Consider the following 20,740-nt stretch of genomic DNA (forward strand, 5'->3'; position numbering starts at 1 on the left):
TCGAACTTGGCATTAACCTAGATGTTGCTATAGGAAAAATGACTATATAAGTTCCCTTAAAAGAGATTGTGAAACTCCCACGACAACGATGGCAAGCCAAGAAAGCCTTTGGGTTTGAAGAAGAAAAAGACACCAATAACATTACAAAACATTCACCTTTCCAATTCAAACCCGGGACATGAGCCATTCTTGCTCACCTTAGCTATCAATGACCTCCTCTTGCATAATTGTATGTTGGATTCAGGGGCTTCCACGAATATCATGCCATTAAAAGTCATGAAGCAACTAAATCTTAGCATTACCTGAAAATATAAGGCGGTCTGTGGTTTCAACTCCCAACCTGTTGAAGTAGAGGGCCTCATAAAAGATCTAAAGGTTTCCTTAGCTATGAACCTCGATATATCACTACTCATGGATGTCGTAGTCATAGATATTCTCGACGTATGGGGAATGTTATTGTCTAGGAAATGGGGTGCTACTATGGGTGGTCAACTCCAAATGGACTTATCTTATGTCACCATTCCGCAGTCTAATGGAACTCCCTTTACCCTTTATAGAGAACCTATGTACCCTACTCATGTGGTAAAACCAGGGCCCATCCCTTATTACAAGATCCCTGAGACCAAGAAACCATCTCTTATTCTTCCTTCTCAAGAGGTTTGTATCCTTAAAAGGCTTGATCACAAGCAAAGCAAACAATGGAAGCCCAAAAAGGAATACAAGCTTGGGGATGTGGCGTTAGTGGATAAAAACCCTATACCTGTCAAGATTCATGGAAAGGTCGATGAGGATTACTATTATATTGCCAAACTTGACGATGAACTTTAGCCACAACCGGTCAAATTGAGTTTTATCACCCCTTTTCTTGATACTTGACTTTGTATTATATGCATGTTAGGGTAAGATGCATTGCATGTTGATTTTTCTCATAAGAACTCACATTATCTGATATTGTTATGCTAGATTAGCTGCATTTAGATTGAAAATTGCATTTACAGTAAAATTTTATTTCTTGTTGATTTTATGGCCTAATATTGAGCATGGGTGATAATAAGACACCACAAAAACATGTTGCCCATGTGCTTGGTATTTGATATGTGTAGGTAACAGGTCTGCAGTCCCATGAGATTGTTGGTGTTCTCATGACCTCCCTGTTAGAGTACGTTCTGCACTCTTCTGAGAGATCATGTCCCAATTGGAATCAGATGTTACCCACCACCCATGGGTAGTATCCATAGGAGAATATTTTTCTCCTATATGGTCATCAGTCGGCAGCCCCTTGCAGCCACTAGATAGCTCGATGTGCCACTATCTCTACCACCTAAGCTAGCCATATGCTCCCACGCCCATCAGTTATGATCGTATGTTTGAAGGTAGCCCGGTTATGATCGTATGTTTGAAGGTAGCCCTTCCAACCTCAAAGGTATGGTTTTTCGTTGTGTAATTGGGTATTTTTATATAATTATCATGGACACTTTTGGGCATGGATTAGTAGGGGGATTCAACGGAAAGAGTGGGCTTAGTTTGTACTCTTGTCTCCTGTGTCCAATTTGATGGTTAACCTTGTATCTGAGTCTTGTGGGATCTCCTTTATTGGCTACTAGCTTTAGGGGTAGCACTACTTGGGAAACCCCAATTTTGGTTGTGTGGTCCCGCTTCCCAAGACCATACACATCATTCCCTTCCACTCATTATAACAGCATTCACCATATTTCCCATTCAGGTACACATTTGTCCATTCGGTCCACAAGGAGTTAGCCTCCCATGCCCCTTGTCCACACTTTGGGTCGGGCCTGGAACAATGCCCCAGAGGTTGATACAACTAAAAGAAAAGAAAAAGCATAATTTGGCCTCTTAACAGGAAATGTACCATAAAATGCAAAAGATGGTCGGAACATACAAATTTAGCATGTGGGCAAAAGCCAAACATGAACTCTACCCCTATCATCATGGCCATCACCCTGGTTCCTAAGGCCCCGCATATTGGCCCCTTAAATCATTAAGGAACCCCTGATTGTCCCAACCCCGGGTGGGCAATGAACTACCCCACCTTAAGGGGGTATTCATTGCTATATCTTACATATCATGCTCTCATCCCCTGGAGCCCCGAGTAATTACAAAAGAAAAGTCTATAAAAGGAAAAAGACATATCAAGAAGGGTGGAAAAATAATGGTCGAGGTAACTCGTGTACCACGTTCTCCCTGCTACATTCATATACCCATGTGTGGGCTTCCCTTGTTTTAGCTACCCTTGTACTGTGGCATGTGGCTTGGAGCCTTCCCCTAATGCCTCACTCCATTCCATCATCATTTCAAATACCACCTGCCATTTGATGGATGTGCCATAGACATTTCACCCCCTTAAAGGCTGAAACCACCTAATAGGGTCCTTGGTTAACCTTCTTCTTGAACTTGGAGACACTTGTACGTTTTGAAGCCCATTATGGAAGGGCATGCCACTATGAAGTGTCCACTTGGTTCCATGATTTATAAGATCATTTACTCAATTGCACTAATGTTTGGTTATACTAGACGGTGAGGGGACACATTGGATCTTATACAGGATTGCAAGTGGGTCTTCATTTGGGGTTTGGTCTTCCTATATTGGATCAAAGCCCTCCAGAGGATCATATTGGCATTTGTAAAGTGAGCATTGAGAGCCACAGGTCTCCACCATAGCAGAAAGCAAATTGCCACTTCATGGGATCCCTCAATTCCACATATTGCTTGCTCTTGTTCCACCTATTGAGCGATGATGATGCGCCTGGACCAACTTGCCCAACCAGCTCCACTCCTGCACCACACCACTTGGCAGTGGATCTAGGGACCAGATGAGCATGTGTCTCGTCATGGGAGACAATCGGAGAGCTTGCATCGTTCTTCCGACCCTTACAAATAGGATACAAGCTTGTTCGATCCATTTGGAGACCCATGAGGATGTTTTGTGCCGCCATAGCCACTTAGGGACACCACAGGTCATTTTCTTGGATATCAAGGGGCCAACCCCTTTATCACTATGTTTGGAGTTCATTCGTTCATCTTGGCAGACATTGGACTCAACTAGACCTCCTCAATGGCCCTTTGACCTATTGTATCTATTATTTTTCCCTCTTGGGGGGCTTATTTTTGTATTATGGAGGTATCTTGGTGGGATTGTCACCAAGGAATGTTATCTTTACACATTATTTTATTAGTTGGGGCATTATTAGGCCTTATTAGGCAAATCGAACCGATTAGGGAGGATATGTATTTATGTGATGATCATTTCATTTGATCGTCACTTGGTTTTGGACTTGTATCTCTTCTTGAGAATTTCGCTAGCCTTATTGATGGACGAATTGGAACCTTGACGCATTTCAATGTTTGGAAGAGCTTATCTTTAATATTGGAGCTTCGATTTTTTTGTCTATTGATGATTAGAAGATTTTCGCTATACTTGTAAGTGTATTTTCCATGGTCTATTTATCATTTTGTCACTTGTATAATGTATCAAGAAATTTCGCTCATGAAGTTGCATTAAATAAACGAGAATTTGTTAATCTTGTCTTTGTGAGGGATTCTTCATATGTTTTATGCAAAGTATATTGAATAAATATCCTAGGGGTAGATGATTATTCATAATCACCTTGATAAGTCATCAATTGTAGCATCAAAGATGTATAAATTTTCCTAGTAACCTAGTTTCTGCCTCTAGGGCCATGCGAAATTGCTAGGGAACTCCTTGATTGGGTATAAGCATCTCTAAACATTGAATCATATTGACTCCATTCTCCCAATAGGCTAGGCACTGATCTAGTCTTAGGTGATCACCAAAATGAAGAATTTTCTCACCTCTCTTTCTCTTTTCCAAGCCCTAACCTTACTAGGCTTCCAAGGGCATCATGTGAAATTGATTGTAGCTATCCAAATTTGGTGAGTTTTGGTCTAGAGTTGCACTAGTGTGTCCTTGAGAGGTCCTCCAATTTTGAAGATATTGTGACGGTGGAATCTCAAGTTTTGCCAAGCCCTAGCTCGCAAACCATTCTCCCTAGGTTTCCTTTGGTTAGTGGCTTTATCAAGGATCATTACATTAAAGTCTCAAGTCAAATTCAATCTCTTGATCCTTCATTTCCTCCCTCACTTGGTTACGACACCCTTGTTTGAAGTTTCATCGCAAGCCCTTGACCTCGTTTTGGTCCACTAGGGTTTCATTGTGGTCCCACAACTTTGACACTCCAATTTCATAAGGATTGCTTGGAAACCCTATTCTTCTAGGATTCTTTGGTCTAAGGCACTTCACATCAAGCAATACCCCTCAACCCTAGGCCTAGGTCTCCTTCTAGCCCTTCTTGGAGAGCCATCCATCTTGCTTCTAAAGCAAGCAATCCCTATCATTAGAGTCTCTCCTACGAATAGGCTCTTGGAATCACTACCTTTACACCATTGATATATTTCTCCTAGTGATTTCCCTAATACCAAGACTCCTCCCATCGGTGAAAGTCCATAAAGAGCAGGGAGCTTTAGCTGAGGTGATCTCCATTGTTGCCACTTGACCTAGTAGTTTCTCTATAGGAACCCCTCTAGGACCCTTGTTAGTTCAAGCGGTAATAGGACCAACAAGAAGCAACATGCAGTAGCCCTTTCATCAATAGAAGCAAAATATTGAGGAATAGTGAAAGGAGCATGTGAGATAGCTTAGCTCATAAGGATGCTTTCAGATATCCTAATGCAATAAGCATAGCCAACACTCCTATTATTGTGAAATTTCCACGAATTGCAACAACTAGAATTTATTTTTCTAACTGATTAATTATGCAGTTTATTTGTTACGACAAATAATGAATAAACACATTGCAATTCTTCACAATAGAATTACATTGCCGAAAATAAACTGGAACTGATAAAATAGATGCACACACAATAAAAATGACAATAATTTGTGGACAAAAGTCCCCGGAAAAACTCAAACAGGAAAACAGGGGAAGCAAATAAGGGTTTATTTTATTATGTCTTCAACAAGGAATGAGAATACAATATCTGGATGTTGAAATACTGGCAATACTCCCGCTATAATATCTCTATTGCCTCCCAGGAGAAATCCACGCCAAAACTGGCTTCCTCAGCCACCCACTGAAGCTCCTCCTCCTGGCCCTGCGCAAGAACTATGCATCTCTACGTAGAAGACACTCTGGGACAAATAATTGTTGATGAAATTGAGTTGTTGCCTCCTGGAATATTACTCTGGCCACCTCCAGAAATTATTCCCAGCAATTTGGAGCCCAATCTCCCTCTAAAACAGCCAAATCGTACTGCTTTTCTTGCCCCCTGCGCAGGCTTCTCTAGCCTTTGCGTAACTACTAGAATAGCTAGAAACTGTAGAGAATTTTCGACTGAACCTCAAGCTGACTCTGCCTACTAAGCTCTGCTACTGAACCGAATCACTGCTCCTGCAAATCGAACTCTCCTTGTGTCTCACACTTGTTGCTCAAGTGTAATCCATGTGTTTATCTCCATCCCCATTGAGTTGCTCTTATAATCTCTCGTTGGCTCACCAACGGCCATGATTAGATCTCCATAAACGGTTAATATCATCTCAAACTCAATCCATGTGAGTTTCTAGAGCTTTCTCACCTTTCTGTAATTAATTGCTATTAATTCACCAATTTTCCTAAGTTAGACTTAGGAAAATATTTAAATGATTGCTAATTTGGGCGTTTCACAAGCTTATCTCGCAAAACCTTTTATGGGTTTTGAAGATCTCGTGTTCTTAGACTCTCTGACACAAATCGAGACTAGAACACCTGTCCAATGCTACAAAAACCAACACTCCCTCTTAGCGAGGAAGGTGCTCTATCTTCTCCCATAACATCTTCCCTCACATTGTTGATGTCTAACATCTGTAACAACCTGTCATTGTCCACCAAACCATTGCACATACTTCGATTCATCTACTAACCCTATAGCTGAACCATCCTGCATCTGCGATATTGTTGAAACTACATTGTGCCACTCTTGTTGTTGCCAACTCTACTCTGTGCTGCATCTAATTTGTTGTTGTTGCAACTACGGCAACTGAGAACCAATCTATGGATCAATCATGTCTTTGTATTGGCTCTGCAACTGTCTCCTGAGTCTCTAACTACAACTAGTGCCTGCACTCCCTACTAAGTAACTGTCTACGCCCTAAATGGTTTTGCACCCCTCAAGTAACTGACTACAACTAGTCTTTGCAATTGTCCCTCAAGATCTGACTGCACCTCCTGAAACTAATCCTCCTGCTACTGGAAACTGTGGGCCCTTCGTAGCAAAGGTAATGATCCATATGAAGAGTGTCGTTGCTCTTCCACGGACCCCGCCTAATTTGCAACTCTGAAGCACTATGCTCGTCCTCCATTTGGAGGTATAGCTACTACCAAGGCAAACTCCTCCAACCTAGTGTTTAACTCATCTATGGCTGCCAAAGTTGTTGCCTGCTACTCCCCCTTCTTGTCCTTCTTCTTCTTGGGATACTTAGTGTTGTAGTGACCTAACTCACCACACATGAAGCACTTGATCTTTGACAGATCCTTCTTCTTCTTTTCTCCTCTCTTTGAGCTTTGTCCTTGATTGGGACCCTTCTTCGCCTTTCCCTTACTGGTAAGGGCTACATTCTCCTCCTCCTCAACCTTCGACTCTTTGCTATTGTTGTTGGTAGTACCCTTGACAAGGCTAAGCCTTAGCTCCTCTTGTGTGAAATCACTCCATAGGCATTCCCAATCAGGCATTTTGTCTCATCCAATAATTCCTTGAACAAACGTGGCCCATTCGCTGGTAAACCCAAGTGTTATTTGCACAAATTCATTGTCCTTTTCCCCCACAACTTCTAGCTCATCTCGGACATCTCAAATTCTGGTGAGATAAGGAGTTACGCCTTCACCCTTTATCATCTTTGTGGTCCTCGGCTTCCCTTTGGAACCATCTTTCGATTCTCTAATGGACCCTGGTGGACCTAGATGGGATCTGTCGGTATAGCTACCACTATTGTCACGAACTCTTTCAAGCCATGCTCATCCAACAGGAATAGCACCCTAGCCTTCCAGATGCCAAAGTTTGAGGCTCCATCAAGTCTATCCTGATCTCTAAGACCTACTGCAACCATCTTTGCAGAACTCAAAAACTGGGAAATAAACAGGAATCTCCTCCCATTCTTGCTCGACCTCTCTTTGCTACTTGCACTCCCTTTGGAAATGCGCAGATTTGCTACTACTTGCCTCTGAAAGTCCCTTCTCCGATATTCACTCTGTCTGCTACATCAACTGGGCAACTTGCTCAACCTTCCGGAAGTCCTCCAAAATTTGGCACACAATCTATTGCTCCTGAAGCTCCAACTGGTTGATTGCCAAATCTAATACGACCTTCTGCAACTTTAAATCATGAAAACTGGATCTGGAAACCCTGTGAGAAACTCTGGAAATTCCTGTGTGTTTTTCTCTTCCACCCAGCGTTGATCTGCTATTGCAAATCCACTGCACCTAGATCTACTCAACGAACTGACTAATCTGCTCACCTGAACCCTTTATATGGCAAAATCCACACTTACAAATCTATGCAACTAAGACTGATCAAATTTTTTTGTTGATTGCAATTGAAAATGGAACCTCCAGTGAAAATTTCAAAACTGAAATCCTATTGCAGCAACTGGAATTTATTTTTCTAATTGTTAATTATTTTAACAATTTATCTGCTACGACAAATATCAAATAAATCACACTGCAACCTTCACAAATAAAATGTTGCGGAAATAATAGTGCTGAAGACAGAGAAAATTCTAGCACATACACAAAATAAAAATGACACCGTTATTTTTGGACAATTGTCCCCAGAAAAACCCAACTTGGGAAAACCGGTGCAGCAGCTGAGGGTTTTTATTATTATGCAGCAGTGAAAATCTAAGTACAATCTGGATGCACAAACTAGCAATCCACTACAAGAGAAATTGGCCACAAAAATTAGTGAGACAAATTTTGTCTCACCCAACACTGATCCAGCTCCAAAATTGGCTCTGAATGGGCTCCACAAAACCCCTGTGTCAGCCTCTGCGTCAAGCCTGTGCAACCACTAGTACGCTCTTCCTGGAACTACAACTGATCAAGCCGTCTGCCCAATCCAGCCTCTGAGAATGACTCGCTAATCCCTTTCGGAAATCTTCCCAGCCTTTAACAACTGAATCGACCCTCTATCTGGCCAAATCGAACTGCTACCTCTGAAGCTTTTGCGCTACCTTTGCGCAACCTCACTAAGGAAACTTGGCCCTCCTGTAGCTGACTCTCCGGATCTGGAAAATCTCTTTCAGACTCATTGTCCCTACCCTCACTCACTGCTTCGATCTCTGGCTCTCCGGCAACTGACTGCTGCTACTCTAGAAATCGATCTGCCAAGGAAATCGAACTTCTGGTGTTCTGGTGTGTCTTCTCCAAGTGCCCATCGACTTCCTCTTATAATCCACTGTTGGAGCACCAACAACCAAGATTAAAACTTAATCAATGGCTAGGATCATCTTGGAGTCTATCCGTGTGAGTTTCTAGATGATTCGCACCTTGACTTAATTAATTCTGATTAATTAACCATATTCCCTAAGTTTAGACTTAGGAAATATTTAAAAACTGGTTAATAATCTAATTAAGCCATCTCTAGGTGGAATTTCCAAAAATGATTTATGGGTTTTGGAGATCTCATGTATTCTAGCCTCTCCACCAAATTTTGTGGCTAGAACACATCCGATGCTACAGAAACTAACACTCCCTCTTAGCAAGGACTGTGTTCTCTCTAGTGCTACACATCCTGCCACAACACCTTGTCTCTGTATCACCTCTGTCACGCTGCTGCTACACACCAACTACTGCACAACTTTGATGTTGCATCTATGCTACTGCTGACACTGCTATACTGCTACCAACACTGCATCTACACTACAACTCCCTCTCATTTGTTGTTGTTGCAACTGCGACTAAGAAGCATCCAAAATACTGAATCAGCTGTGTTCAGTGTGATGCATATGTCTCCCAAGTCTCTGACTGCTACTAGTATTTGCACTGCCACTGAAGAATCTACGTTGTTGCTAACTCTGCACTGAGCCACCTGCTCTTTTGTCAACATTGCACTGCGATCCTTAGCATCTGACTACTACTAATCTGCAACTATAACTCTGGTACTGACTACATCAACTGCCACTGATCCATTCTGCTACTAAATATTGTGGGCCCCGTAGCTAGGTAATGATCCATGAGGTGGACTCCTTAAGGACCCTGCCCAAATTTGCAGCTCTCTGGGGCTACAACTCAAAGTCACCCCACCTCACCCCTGGAGGTATGGCTACCAACATAGCAAATTTTGATCTAATCATATTGTTGCTGCAACTGGGCAATTCACGCTGCCTGTGTCACTACATCTAGCTCTGCAACTCTCTCCTGGGTACTGACTGCAACTAGATTTGCAACTGACACTGAACCTGCTACTATGATATTGAGGGCTCCTATAGCAAAGGTGATGGTCCCGCTGCAATAATTCAGAACTGATCTGACTAATCTCCTTGTTGCAAATGCATTGGACCCTGCCCAATATGGCACACTGGAGTCTTATACTCCTCCTCCTGCTCCTGGATCTGGTGCCCCACTATCTCCTTTCAAGCCTAATTCCTGGTTGGGACCCTTCATTTCTTTGCAATTCGCACTTCCTCTGGCATCTGCCTCCAACAACCGGAAGTCGATCTGCTGCCCAAATCTGCATTCTAGCTAACTCGCATAGCCTCCTCTAGTAATCTCGTACGACCATCCCTGCAGAGTTGCAAAATTTGGAAACTCAAAACTGGAGAAATAAACCTCAAAAATCTCCCTCTTTCCTTCTGCTCGGCTGTTGAAACTGCTACTCGCACTCCCTTATGGAGTGAGAAAATATGCTTACAGCAAGTACTAATCTGCAATGGAAAATCGAACTTCTAAAACTCGAAATTCCCTGAGATAAATCTTCCCTCTGCTATGTGCGCTTTTCTCTTCCACCTAACGTTGATTCTTCTGCTGCAAAACCCTCGGCGTCCAACCAAAAATCAGCTTAATGAAAATTTGAGTTGTTGTTGCTCCCTCTCACTGCTAGAATCACAATCCCCAACAATTCGACCTTTCTGCAACCCTGCAACTGAAAATCTAATTTTTTCCTTAGCAATTTGGCCTACATGTCCGGGTATTGTGCTACCTCTAAGAAATTTGGCCTGTTGCTCCCCTGAACAGCGAAATTCTCACCTTCGCTTCTGAGCTTCCTGGTTGATCACTCAAGCTCTGATACCATGTCAAAATTTCAAAACTTAAATCCTATTGCAGCGACTGGAATTTAATTTTCTAATTGTTAATTATTTTAACAATTTATCTGCTACAACAAATATCAAATAAATCACACTGCAACCTTCACAAATAAAATACTGCGGAAATGATAACGCTAAAAACTGACAAATTTCTAGCACACGCACAAAATAAAAAATAACACCGTTATTTTTTGGACAATTGTCCCCAAAAAAACCCAACTTGGGAAACCGGTGCAGCAGAGGAGGGTTTTTATTTTTATGTGGCAGTGAAAATTTAAGTACAATCTAGATGCACAAATTGGCAATCCACTACAGGATAAATTGGCCGCAAAAATTAGTGAGACAAGTTTTGTCTCACCAGGCACTGATCCAGCTCCAAAACTGGCTTTGAATGGGCTCCACAAAACCCCTACGCCAAGCCTGCACAGCCACTGGTACATTGCCTAGCACTACAACTAATCAAGTTGTCTACCCAATCCAGCTTCTAAGAATGACTCGCTAATCCCTTCCGGAAATCTTCCTAGCCTTTAGCAACTGAATCGACCCTTTGTTTGGCCAAATCGAATTGTTGTCTCTACGCAGCCTCACTAAGGAAACTCGGCCCTCCTGTAGCTGACTCTCCAGATTTGGAAAATCTCCTCCGGACTCACTGTCCCTACCCCTCACTCACTGTTTCAATCTCTAGCTCTCTGACAACTAACTGTTGCTACTCTGGAAATTGATCTGCCAAGGAAATCAATATTTTGGTGTTCTAGTGTGTCTTCTCCAAGTGCCCATCGACCAAGATTAAAACTTAATCAATGGCTAGGATCATCTTGGAGTCGATCTGTGTGAGTTTCTAGATGATTCGCACCTTGACTTAATTAATTCTAATTAATTAACCATATTCCCTAAATTTAGACTTAGGAAATATTTAAAAACTAGTTAATAATTTAATTAAGCCATCTCTAGATGGAATTTCCAGAAACGATTTATGGGTTTTGGAGATCTCATGTATTCTAGCCTCTCTACCAAATTTCATGGCTAAAACACATCCGATGCTACAAAAACTAACACCTCTACCTCTGCAAATTTGCACTTCCTTGTGGTCTAGCAGATCTAGAAAATCATGCTACAGAACTCCCTCTAAACCTGCACAAATTCTCCTTCTCACTTTTGAGTCTCTGATATGATCTTCAATGCTCTGATGCCATGTGAAATTTCTACGAATTGCAACAACTGGAATTTATTCTTCTAACTGATTAATTACATTGTTTATTTGTTACAACAAATAACAAATAAATCACACTGCAATTTTTCACAATAAAATTATGCTGCGGAAAATAAACAGGAACTAAGAAAATAGATGCACACACACGCAATAAAAATGACACAATAATTTTTGGACAAAGTCCCTGGAAAAACACAACTAGGAAAATCGGTGCAGCAGATGAGGATTTATTTTATTATGTCTTCAACAAGGAATGTGTTGAGAATAGCAACAAGAAATGTTAAAAATAGAATCCAGAAATTCCAATTTAATTTGTCCTTGAATTACATTGTAATTCTTTTCTCTTAGCAACTTGTAGATAGTTAACTAAGTTTAATTAGCTTAATTAACTTAGCAATTTCGAGTTGGAAGTCATTCTGAAGTCATGTATATGTTCTACCTATATTATAGGGGTCCAAGATGAGTTAAGTATGAGTGGTAATTAGTTAATTAGTTCCAAATTGTTTGAGGAACTAATAGTGAGTTAACAGTTAGTGAAGAAATACTTGTGCAGGTTAAGCTCAAGGTTGAGCAGAGCATATTGTATTCATTTGAATTCTTTGACCAAGGGTGAAAAGAAATAGGGAGCTTGGAGAGTAGAGAAGAGGCCTAGATTTGGCTTGAGCTTGCTTGTGAGCTGGGAGATTGAATTTGCTGAGTGCTGGGATTGTTCTAGAGAGAACAAGCATTGTAATTTCATCTTGATTTCCCGGATTAATACAATACAAATAGTGAGGTTTTGAGTTGTGGCTTTCCCTGGATATTTATTGTTATGTGTCATTGATGTTCTTCCTCTTGTCGATTATTGTTTGCTCGATGTTTATGGGCTTTCGTTGTAAAGAGTAGAAGTATATTCTTGTCTCTTGCTTTAGCAAAGTGCATTAGCTTGTGAATCTATAGGATTTTCTACAGAATGAGAGTACAATATATGGATGTTGAAATACTAGCAATACTCCACCTAATATCTCTACTGCCTCCCAAGAAAAATCCATGCCAACACTGGCTTCCTCAGCCACCCACTGAAGCTCCTCCTCATGGCCTTGCGCAACTTTGCGCAGAAGACACTCTGGGATAAATAACTATTGATGAAACTGAGTTGTTGCCTCCTAGAAAATTACTCTGGCCACCTCCATAAATTATTTCGGGCAATCTGGAGCCCAATCTCCCTATGAACAACCAAATCGAACTACTCTTCTTGCTCCCCTGTGCAGGCTTCTCCAGCCTCTACGCAACTGCTGGAATAGCTAGCAACTATAGAAAATTTTTGGTCCCCCAGAAATTCTCTCCCACGATCCTTCTATTGACCCTCAAGCTGACTCTACCACCTGAGCTCTGCAAATCGAACTCTCCCTATGTCTCACACCTGTTGCTCATGTGTAATCGATGTGTCCATCTCCATCCCAATCGAGCTGCTCTTTTAATCTTTCGTTGGCTCACCAATGGCAATGATTAGATCTCCATCAACGACTAAGATCATCTCAAACTCAATCTGTGTGAGTTTCTAGAGCTTTCTCACATTTCCCTAATTAATTGCTATTAATTAACCAGTTTTCATAAGTTAGACATAGGAAAAATTTTAATGATAGCTAATTAATTTAGTTAAGACGTTTTGCAAGCTTATCCCGCAAAACCTTTTATGGGTTTTGAAGATCTCGTGTTCTTAGTCTCTCTAACACAAATCAAGACTAGAACACCTGTCCAACACTACAAAACTAACAATTATATGACAATCAAGGGGTGATCAAATTTTCCAAGTATTCAATCTTCCACAAGCATACCAAACATGTTGAGGTATATTGCCACTTCATCAGATAGCTTGTAAAGGATGGATCTATCAAGCTACAGTTTTGTCCCACACATGACCAAGCTATAGACATTCTCAAAATATGTAAAATTTTGAAATAAGCTTGGTGTAGTTAATAGATTGACCATTAAGGGAGGGTGTTAAAGTAAAGTATTAGGTTATAATGGCCATATTAGACTTAGGCATGAATAAAGTCAATTTGACTTTAGTTTATTTTATGCTTTTATGCCTTATCTCAATTGTGATGGTTCTGCCCAAAATTAAAATGATAAATCTTAGTTTATAAAGGCCCTTTTATTTTGGTGGTATACGTGTCAATGTATAGTGATAGAAATCACAAATATTCACTCCTTACATAGCTATATGTTTATTTGTATTATTTCACACAGATAGTCCAGAATTCAGGAAAGCAATGACATTAAGAAAATTACTTGAAGAGAAAATTACAAAAGGTTAGAGGGAAAGATGGTAGAACATTTAAATCATTCATTGTTCATATTGCATGCATGCTCTCTAGATTGGACAATGCTATTCGAGATACCGTAGGATGAGTTCTTTTATGTCAGATACCATCTTGGAAAGGAAAATGCAATATTTATTAATCAATGTAGCACAATAGCATTAAGTTCAATTCAGCTAAGAGATCTTCCGTGGCAGATGGTGTGATTAGCATAGGAATTGCAGTCACTCCACTAGGATTAGTTGCAGGTGGGCTTGCAGCAGCTTTGTCATGAAGAGATCATTTATGAAGTGATAATTGCAATCTGTGTGAATACTGATCTTTTAATATGCTATGTGGAACAGACAATTTGATCTCTCGAGGATCCTGCTTAACTTCAGTTCGCCTCCCCAGTCAATCTGCATGTTTCTAAGGTTCAAGGACAATAAACTGCTATTTGTGGGTGCATTGTCTAATAAATTGTTTCATATCATATTAGTCAAATATGATATGAAACTGAAAACTGCAAGGTGTTGGTCTATTAATGGATTTTATACTAGTTGATAAACATATATGGAATTCTCATATGACTGAACAGGAAGCAAGGAGTTCCCATGGAATTCTCATCATGACAATTAGATACCATGGATCGTTACTATATTTATAAACACACCTGTTATTGTTGATGTTGCTGTCAGTTTTCGCTGGACCAGTGGAATAAAAGATCTCACATTAGACATAAAGTTGCTGGATTTCTGGTTGCTGTATGTTGGTGAAACCTGGCTCGCATTGCTGCGATAACCCCGTGTATTGTGATTTCTTAAAACCTTCTTCTTGACAGATGAACCATATCTTTTCTGGAACTCATTCATTGTTACAGAAGGATCTCTGTTCTCCTTCTCAAACCTAATGTCCTCTTCGTCATTAAAGGAGTAAGCATAATTTTGGTTCATAGAAGCTTTCTTTGAGAGCATGGTTGACCCTGCATCCATGGAATTCGTGCTGATTCTTTCAAAGAACCTTCCACCTGCAGGAGTTGTTACTGGTGAATTTTGTTTTGCTAAGCTTCTATTCATCAGTACTTTCTTGGCACCCGAAACACTTTTCTTAGTTGATGATCCAAATCGGTTTTCAACCTGTTTCACTGAGATTGGATGATCCATACTTTCCTCCTCAACACCACTTTCCTCTTCAATACGAAAACATCCAACATGCTTTTTAATCATCTGAACTTGCTTTGGAAAAAAGTTTGAGTCCTTATCCATGGAATTTTTCCCTATTCTCCCACAGAATGTTCTAGCTGCAGGAATCAGTGAAGGTGAATTCTTGATCTTTGTTCCACATTCCACAACCCCATTGAACCCTGAACTTGTCTGAAATTTATCTGATGGCAGCACATGTGCTGTCATGTAAGCATCATTCATTGCATATATTTTCCCCCAATATTCTCCAGAGCATTCCTTCTGTTCATGGACTCCACTGGCATGAGACCAACTAGCATCTAATGGCGTAAGTGTTCTACACTTTGAGATCTTATTAGGAGCTGGGGTCATCAAACCTGCCAGTAAAAGCCTGTGTTCACCCTCTGTGCAATGATTTTGGGGACTTGTCACTTCAAAATTAAACCGAAAAGGGTGAGATTGTAACGAAGCAGCATGAAGGTGAGCCTGGCCCTGCAAACAAGCAGCAGAGGCATTATTGCTGGTTGCTTGAAAACACATACTATCAACTCTCACTTGAGACAACCCTGTACAACCAAAGGCACCTTCAATGGTTGTGGAATATGATATACATGAAGGTGAGCTTCTCTTGACATTTTCAATGCCAATCCCACACTTTTCCACTGCCAGATCTGTAAAAGACATCCTTGGGTAGAGTCCCATCCTTGTAGAACATTCCTCCAATATAAGCTTTGCCCTCTGCTGATGTTCACTGTATCTGAGGGATTGTTTTACATCTTTCTTGGTTTGAGAAGATATAAGGCTTGGACTTTGTCGATCTGGAAAAGGCTCTGTACTGTTACTTCCTACACAAGCAAAATCTTTCAGTAAAGGAAGATTTGTTATGTTATCAGGCCTCCTCTCAGAGTATTCCATATCACAATTTCTTTTTGAATCACAAGTGGATGGTTTAGCCACTTCATCACTCTGAGATATAAGACCCGCATCTTTAGTAGAAGTAACTTCAATTCCACCATTTGACAGCTTTATAGATGGGTTGTAGTCTAAAATCTTTGAACATGACTCAGTTTGCCATAACCTATGTTGGCCAGCAGAGTGAAATTGCTGTTGTATCAGACCACTTCTTTTCTGATATTTAGACCATGAATTATGCTGTAGCTCCATACCTCCCTCTTCTTTCATCTCAGCCATGTTTCTGGAAAATAACTTGCCACTGCTTAGAAGAGTTCTATCCATCAATTCCATGTCAGCAACCACAAGCTTCTTACTAGGGGCATTGCATGAGGTTTCAATTTGCCCTTCAGCAGTGTCATCTGGACTGGAAATTGCCAAAGCAGAATCATAAGCTCCCAACTTGCCTTGGGAAGCCCATGGTTTCTGACGGTAGAAAAAGGGTTCATCTACTTTTTCTGTCATAGACATTAACTTCGAGTCTTCTGGCATCTGTGACTCACTATTCTCCTTAACCTCTGGTGAGATCTTGGCCCTTACATCCACAGGGGATTCTGACCTTCCTCCCTTCAGATTTTGGTCTTCATTTCCTTGTGACAAAAGCTTTACAGATGACCCAGACAAACCTCGGAACCTGCTGAATGATACAGCCTTCAAACACTCGTGTCCTCCTGTACTCGCCACAACATTACCGCCATTATTAGTTTCTTCCCCTAAAATTCTTTTGCAACAATCCACGCTTCTGCTCCTCAATTTATTTGTTAAATCTCCAGTAACATCACTTTCACTATTGTGCAGGATGTGACATGATAATCCCAAAGCTGAGTCAAATGACGCTGTCCTATGATGAATAAAGCCCAAATTTGAAGGATTGACCTTCTCAAATTCATCTCTTTCTTCATATAAAGTTGTATTTGGTTCATCTTGGTCAGGTATTTTTTCATTGGGACAAACGGAAATTTCTCCAAGACCTATTCCAATAGCATTGGCATCCTCTGTTTCACATCTCAATGGAACATCCATAACAGTCATGTCGCTGGCATCTGCTTTCAATGACAACGTATGATCTGTTATTTCTATAGAAGGGCTATCTGGAGCATCTTGAACCACTCCATTACCTAACAAATTAGCAATGACAGAAATTGGATGACTTCCCTGGTCACTGAATTCTGATCTTTCAAACACATTACTACGTTTTGAGCGTTGAGGGGCATCAGAAAAGCCACTTTTACCACAGTAACGAGGATTGGAGAGTATCTCTTGAACCAATGTAGGTGTACTTTTTACATTGTCATCTAGTAAATCGACCTTTCCAGAAAAGATTTCTTCGAATCGGGATGCTACCATCTCTTGAGGCGTACATGTTGCGTTACTAACTAAAGTTGTATGTATTGGTATGCCATCCATGCTCTTTTGGTTTTCTAATGGCGTTAAAACAGATGGCACTTCTCCTTCAGCATTTTCTTCAACCAGATAGAAAGTATCCTTAAGTTGATTCTGAAAATCCACTGGGTGCTCTTCTTCTCTCAGTTTTAGTTGAGGGCTCTCGGTCAGATCTGAGATTTCATGCTGTTGGACATTTTCCATCACATTCGGGATCTCGTGCTTGTGGGAAGTATCAGTGAAATTCGAGGTCTCTAGCTGTTCAGCGTCACAACTGTCAACAATTCTTCGAAAATCATCCTTTGGAACTGTCTCTCCTTCCACGCATATTTCGACATTTTCAGAGGTGTCTTTTTCCACTTGAGCATTCTTATGATCAATATCTTCTGAACCTCTGCAACCTGGTTCAAAGCATGCATATGTCACCTCTGATTTCTTCGTGGTTCCTTCTGTGCAACCAATATCATCTCTTTGGGCATGATCCTCGGTTTGCGAATGCTTCACTACAGGTGATGAGTGATCTTCATTTTGCATTCGTTTCATCGCAGAAGAGAGCTTGACTTCAACTTGAGATTCAAGAACAACAGAAGATGAGTTGTTTCGAGTCTGAGATTTGGTCATCCTTGGTGAGGCCGATAACTGATCTTCAATTTCAAATGCAGTCATCAAGGGAGATGACTTACCTCCAATTTCTGTTTTGGCCGCTGCAGCAGATGACAATAACTCCATCACGGGGTCTTCAGAGACCTCAAGCCCGCTGGCGCCCGTGACACTCGCATTCCTCCTCGTTCCCCGAGGCTGCCTGGATCGCGCAGCGGTTCTCTTCTTACCAATATCTTTCTTCGGACTGAGAAGAACCTGGCAAATCTTCGCCCTCGCGCGCGTAATTCTTCCCACAAACGGCGACACTGCATCGTTCTTTTTCTCCTTAGCCTTAGCCCCTCTTCTGCTTGGTTGAACCCTGGCCCCTTTCTCTACATACTCGACATTTTCTACCTGTGACCCAATGTTTTCTTCATTTCTGCCCAGCTGGGCATCAAACAAACCCTGTTCTCCTTCATTTACTCCATGCCTTTCATCAACCAAGTGCCGTCTGTCTTCATTTTCGCCATGTTGGGCATTTCCAAATCCCTGTTCCTTCCCCTTCACCTCCTCCTGAACATCCTTATCTAGCCCTTTCCCTTGGTCTCCATCAATTTCCCCAGCCACCACAAAACCACTTTCCTCAACTCTCGGTTTCTTCGCAGCAACAACCTCAGGACATGAAGGGCGATCGACAGAGGACGAAGCCCGCTTTCGCTTGTAGAGAAAACCACCATAGAGCTCAGAAAACCGCTCTTGTTCTGGAAGATATGGAACAAACATAAACCCAAAAAAAGAATTAGAAACCAAACCATTATTTCCAGAACTCCAGAATCTAAATCTAATTTCCAATACAACTGAACTTGAATCCACGTACCTCTGAAGCTCTTGACAGAATCCTGGAGATTAACCCTCGTCCCACCTGACCCAACTTTAAATACACTGTAAGAAGCCCGCCTGCTGGGCAAAATTGGTATTTCTCCTCTATTTACGCTGACAGATAACCAGGGTGGAGGATCAAAACCCTTAAGGAATACATTGAACAGCAATGCCTCATTAAACAATCGTTGATGGGATTCGAACTCCAGAGCTACTTCATTCTTGAGGTCGAAAATACGCTGTAAAGCTAGTTCCTCCACTGTTAACACCTCCATCATCATCGATCGAGGTTCACCTCTCTACCCATCAATACAATAGAATTTCAGAGAGACCACACCAGCACTGATCTGCTGTCCTCCTCCTTCCAATCGATGGTCACTGCGCTGAGCTGCTCTCCTCCTTCCAATCCATGGTCACTGCACACCGGCTATAGCAGGTCATCTCGGGAAAGCCACCGCTTGTGGATGGTTTCAAAATTTAAATTCTTTCATATAGCCGTTTGAGGGGACATCATAACAATCAGGCTATTGGTCACATTAGATATGACGCGATATCAGAGTGAATGAAAAATTGTAGAAGTTAATAATATTTTTAAACAAAATCCTTTTTTTCATCTTTGTTGCTGTCTTAGATAGTGTATCTTTTATTGAGTTGAAAGATGGAAGTTGTCTTCCTATTCAGCATTATCTGGTTTTCATACTCTAGTATATTAGTTATCTGGTTTTCATACTCTAGTATATTAGTGATAGTTATGAAGTATGGTACATTTTATGGATTTGTATTAATCAAGAATAGAGTGGTAATGGGAGACATAAATATGTTACAAATATTTTTAAGAGTTTTTCAAGTCTTGCAACTGCTTTTAAGAGTTTTTAGTGTCTTGGAATTATTCAATACATTTAGTGTTTAAAGTATTCATTATCCAAAAAACAATTAGATATGTATATTACTTTATATATATACACTTGACAATGTTTTTTGATTTAAATTTGAAGACATTAGTGATAATTGTAGATTGTTTAAACCTTACTCTTCCATATGGCTATAATTGAAGCTATAATGGAGAAACTTTAAATACAATTCAATGAAATCATTTCAGATTTGTTAGAGTTATATAGTCTTTTTGCAGATGAAACCAACTTAGAGACCATTGTACTAGTGATTTTTGTATTGTTGACAGTGGGTGCAATGTAGTGTTCATGACAACCATAATGAATTACCCTTCTAGAGCCCTTATGCTCTCTCCTTCTATGAGCATTGTATTGAATAATGAAATGGGTGACTTCTCCACACTTACAAAGATCTCTCCATACATGCTTCCTCCTGCTCCAGTAAATTTCATCAAACCTATAACTGCTTTATCTCTATGAGAGTATACACAAATGGATGTGCATCCTTCCTAAAATCTAGTAACCTTGTTATGTTCAAGAGAGAGATAGGGAATTTCATGCAGTTGAGCATGTTCTTCATCATTTGCATTTTGTCAGGATAAGGTTTCACGAACGACTCCTCCAAGATTGGCTCCATCTCAAAATTACACTTATGTTTGTTCGTCTTGTTCCACTGTTATGAACTATATATTTTTTCCAAACAAAAATTTCAAAAGTGTACATCAACATGAATAAAATACTTAAACTAAGGATTAGAAACACAACATTATTAATTATTATTTTTATTTTATCAGAGGAATCAACAACTAGGTCGATCTTGTACTCGTGTGACACATAGTCGATTTCGACTGCTACCACTATAACCCCTAAGTGAATCGTGTTGCCCCCAACACACAACCATGTGTAAACTCGAGGTATTTGAACCTGGAATATCATGGTACATAACACTTCAATTTCACGATGATCACCAAATGAGTTGCCCTAGGGGGGCCACAACATTGTTAATATTACTTAAAATTCATGGGAGAAAATCCATGAAAGAACACTCTCGTTTTTGTAGCACTGAGATT

The 20,740-nt window shown here is 40.7% G+C and overlaps 1 protein-coding gene across 1 annotated transcript in view; it reads right to left on the reverse strand.

Annotated features, from left to right (window-relative positions):
* Window positions 1-19,250, reverse strand: part of LOC149171146 (uncharacterized) — a 105,775-nt gene extending 86,525 nt beyond the window's left edge. The window contains exons 1-2 of the mRNA XM_089424034.1: window positions 18,779-19,250; window positions 14,478-18,662 (exon numbers count right to left, since the gene is read on the reverse strand). Of these exons, the coding sequence (XP_089280160.1) occupies window positions 14,478-18,662; window positions 18,779-19,061 (4,468 nt within the window). The 5' untranslated portion in view covers window positions 19,062-19,250. The remainder of the gene's footprint in view (window positions 1-14,477; window positions 18,663-18,778) is intronic.
* Window positions 19,251-20,740: the final 1,490 nt, after the last annotated feature.

Source organism: Pinus tabuliformis, chromosome 4_2, assembly GCF_031772625.1.
Source record: "Pinus tabuliformis cultivar Carrire ecotype Pingquan chromosome 4_2, CPIR1, whole genome shotgun sequence".
Taxonomy (NCBI): domain Eukaryota; kingdom Viridiplantae; phylum Streptophyta; class Pinopsida; order Pinales; family Pinaceae; genus Pinus; species Pinus tabuliformis.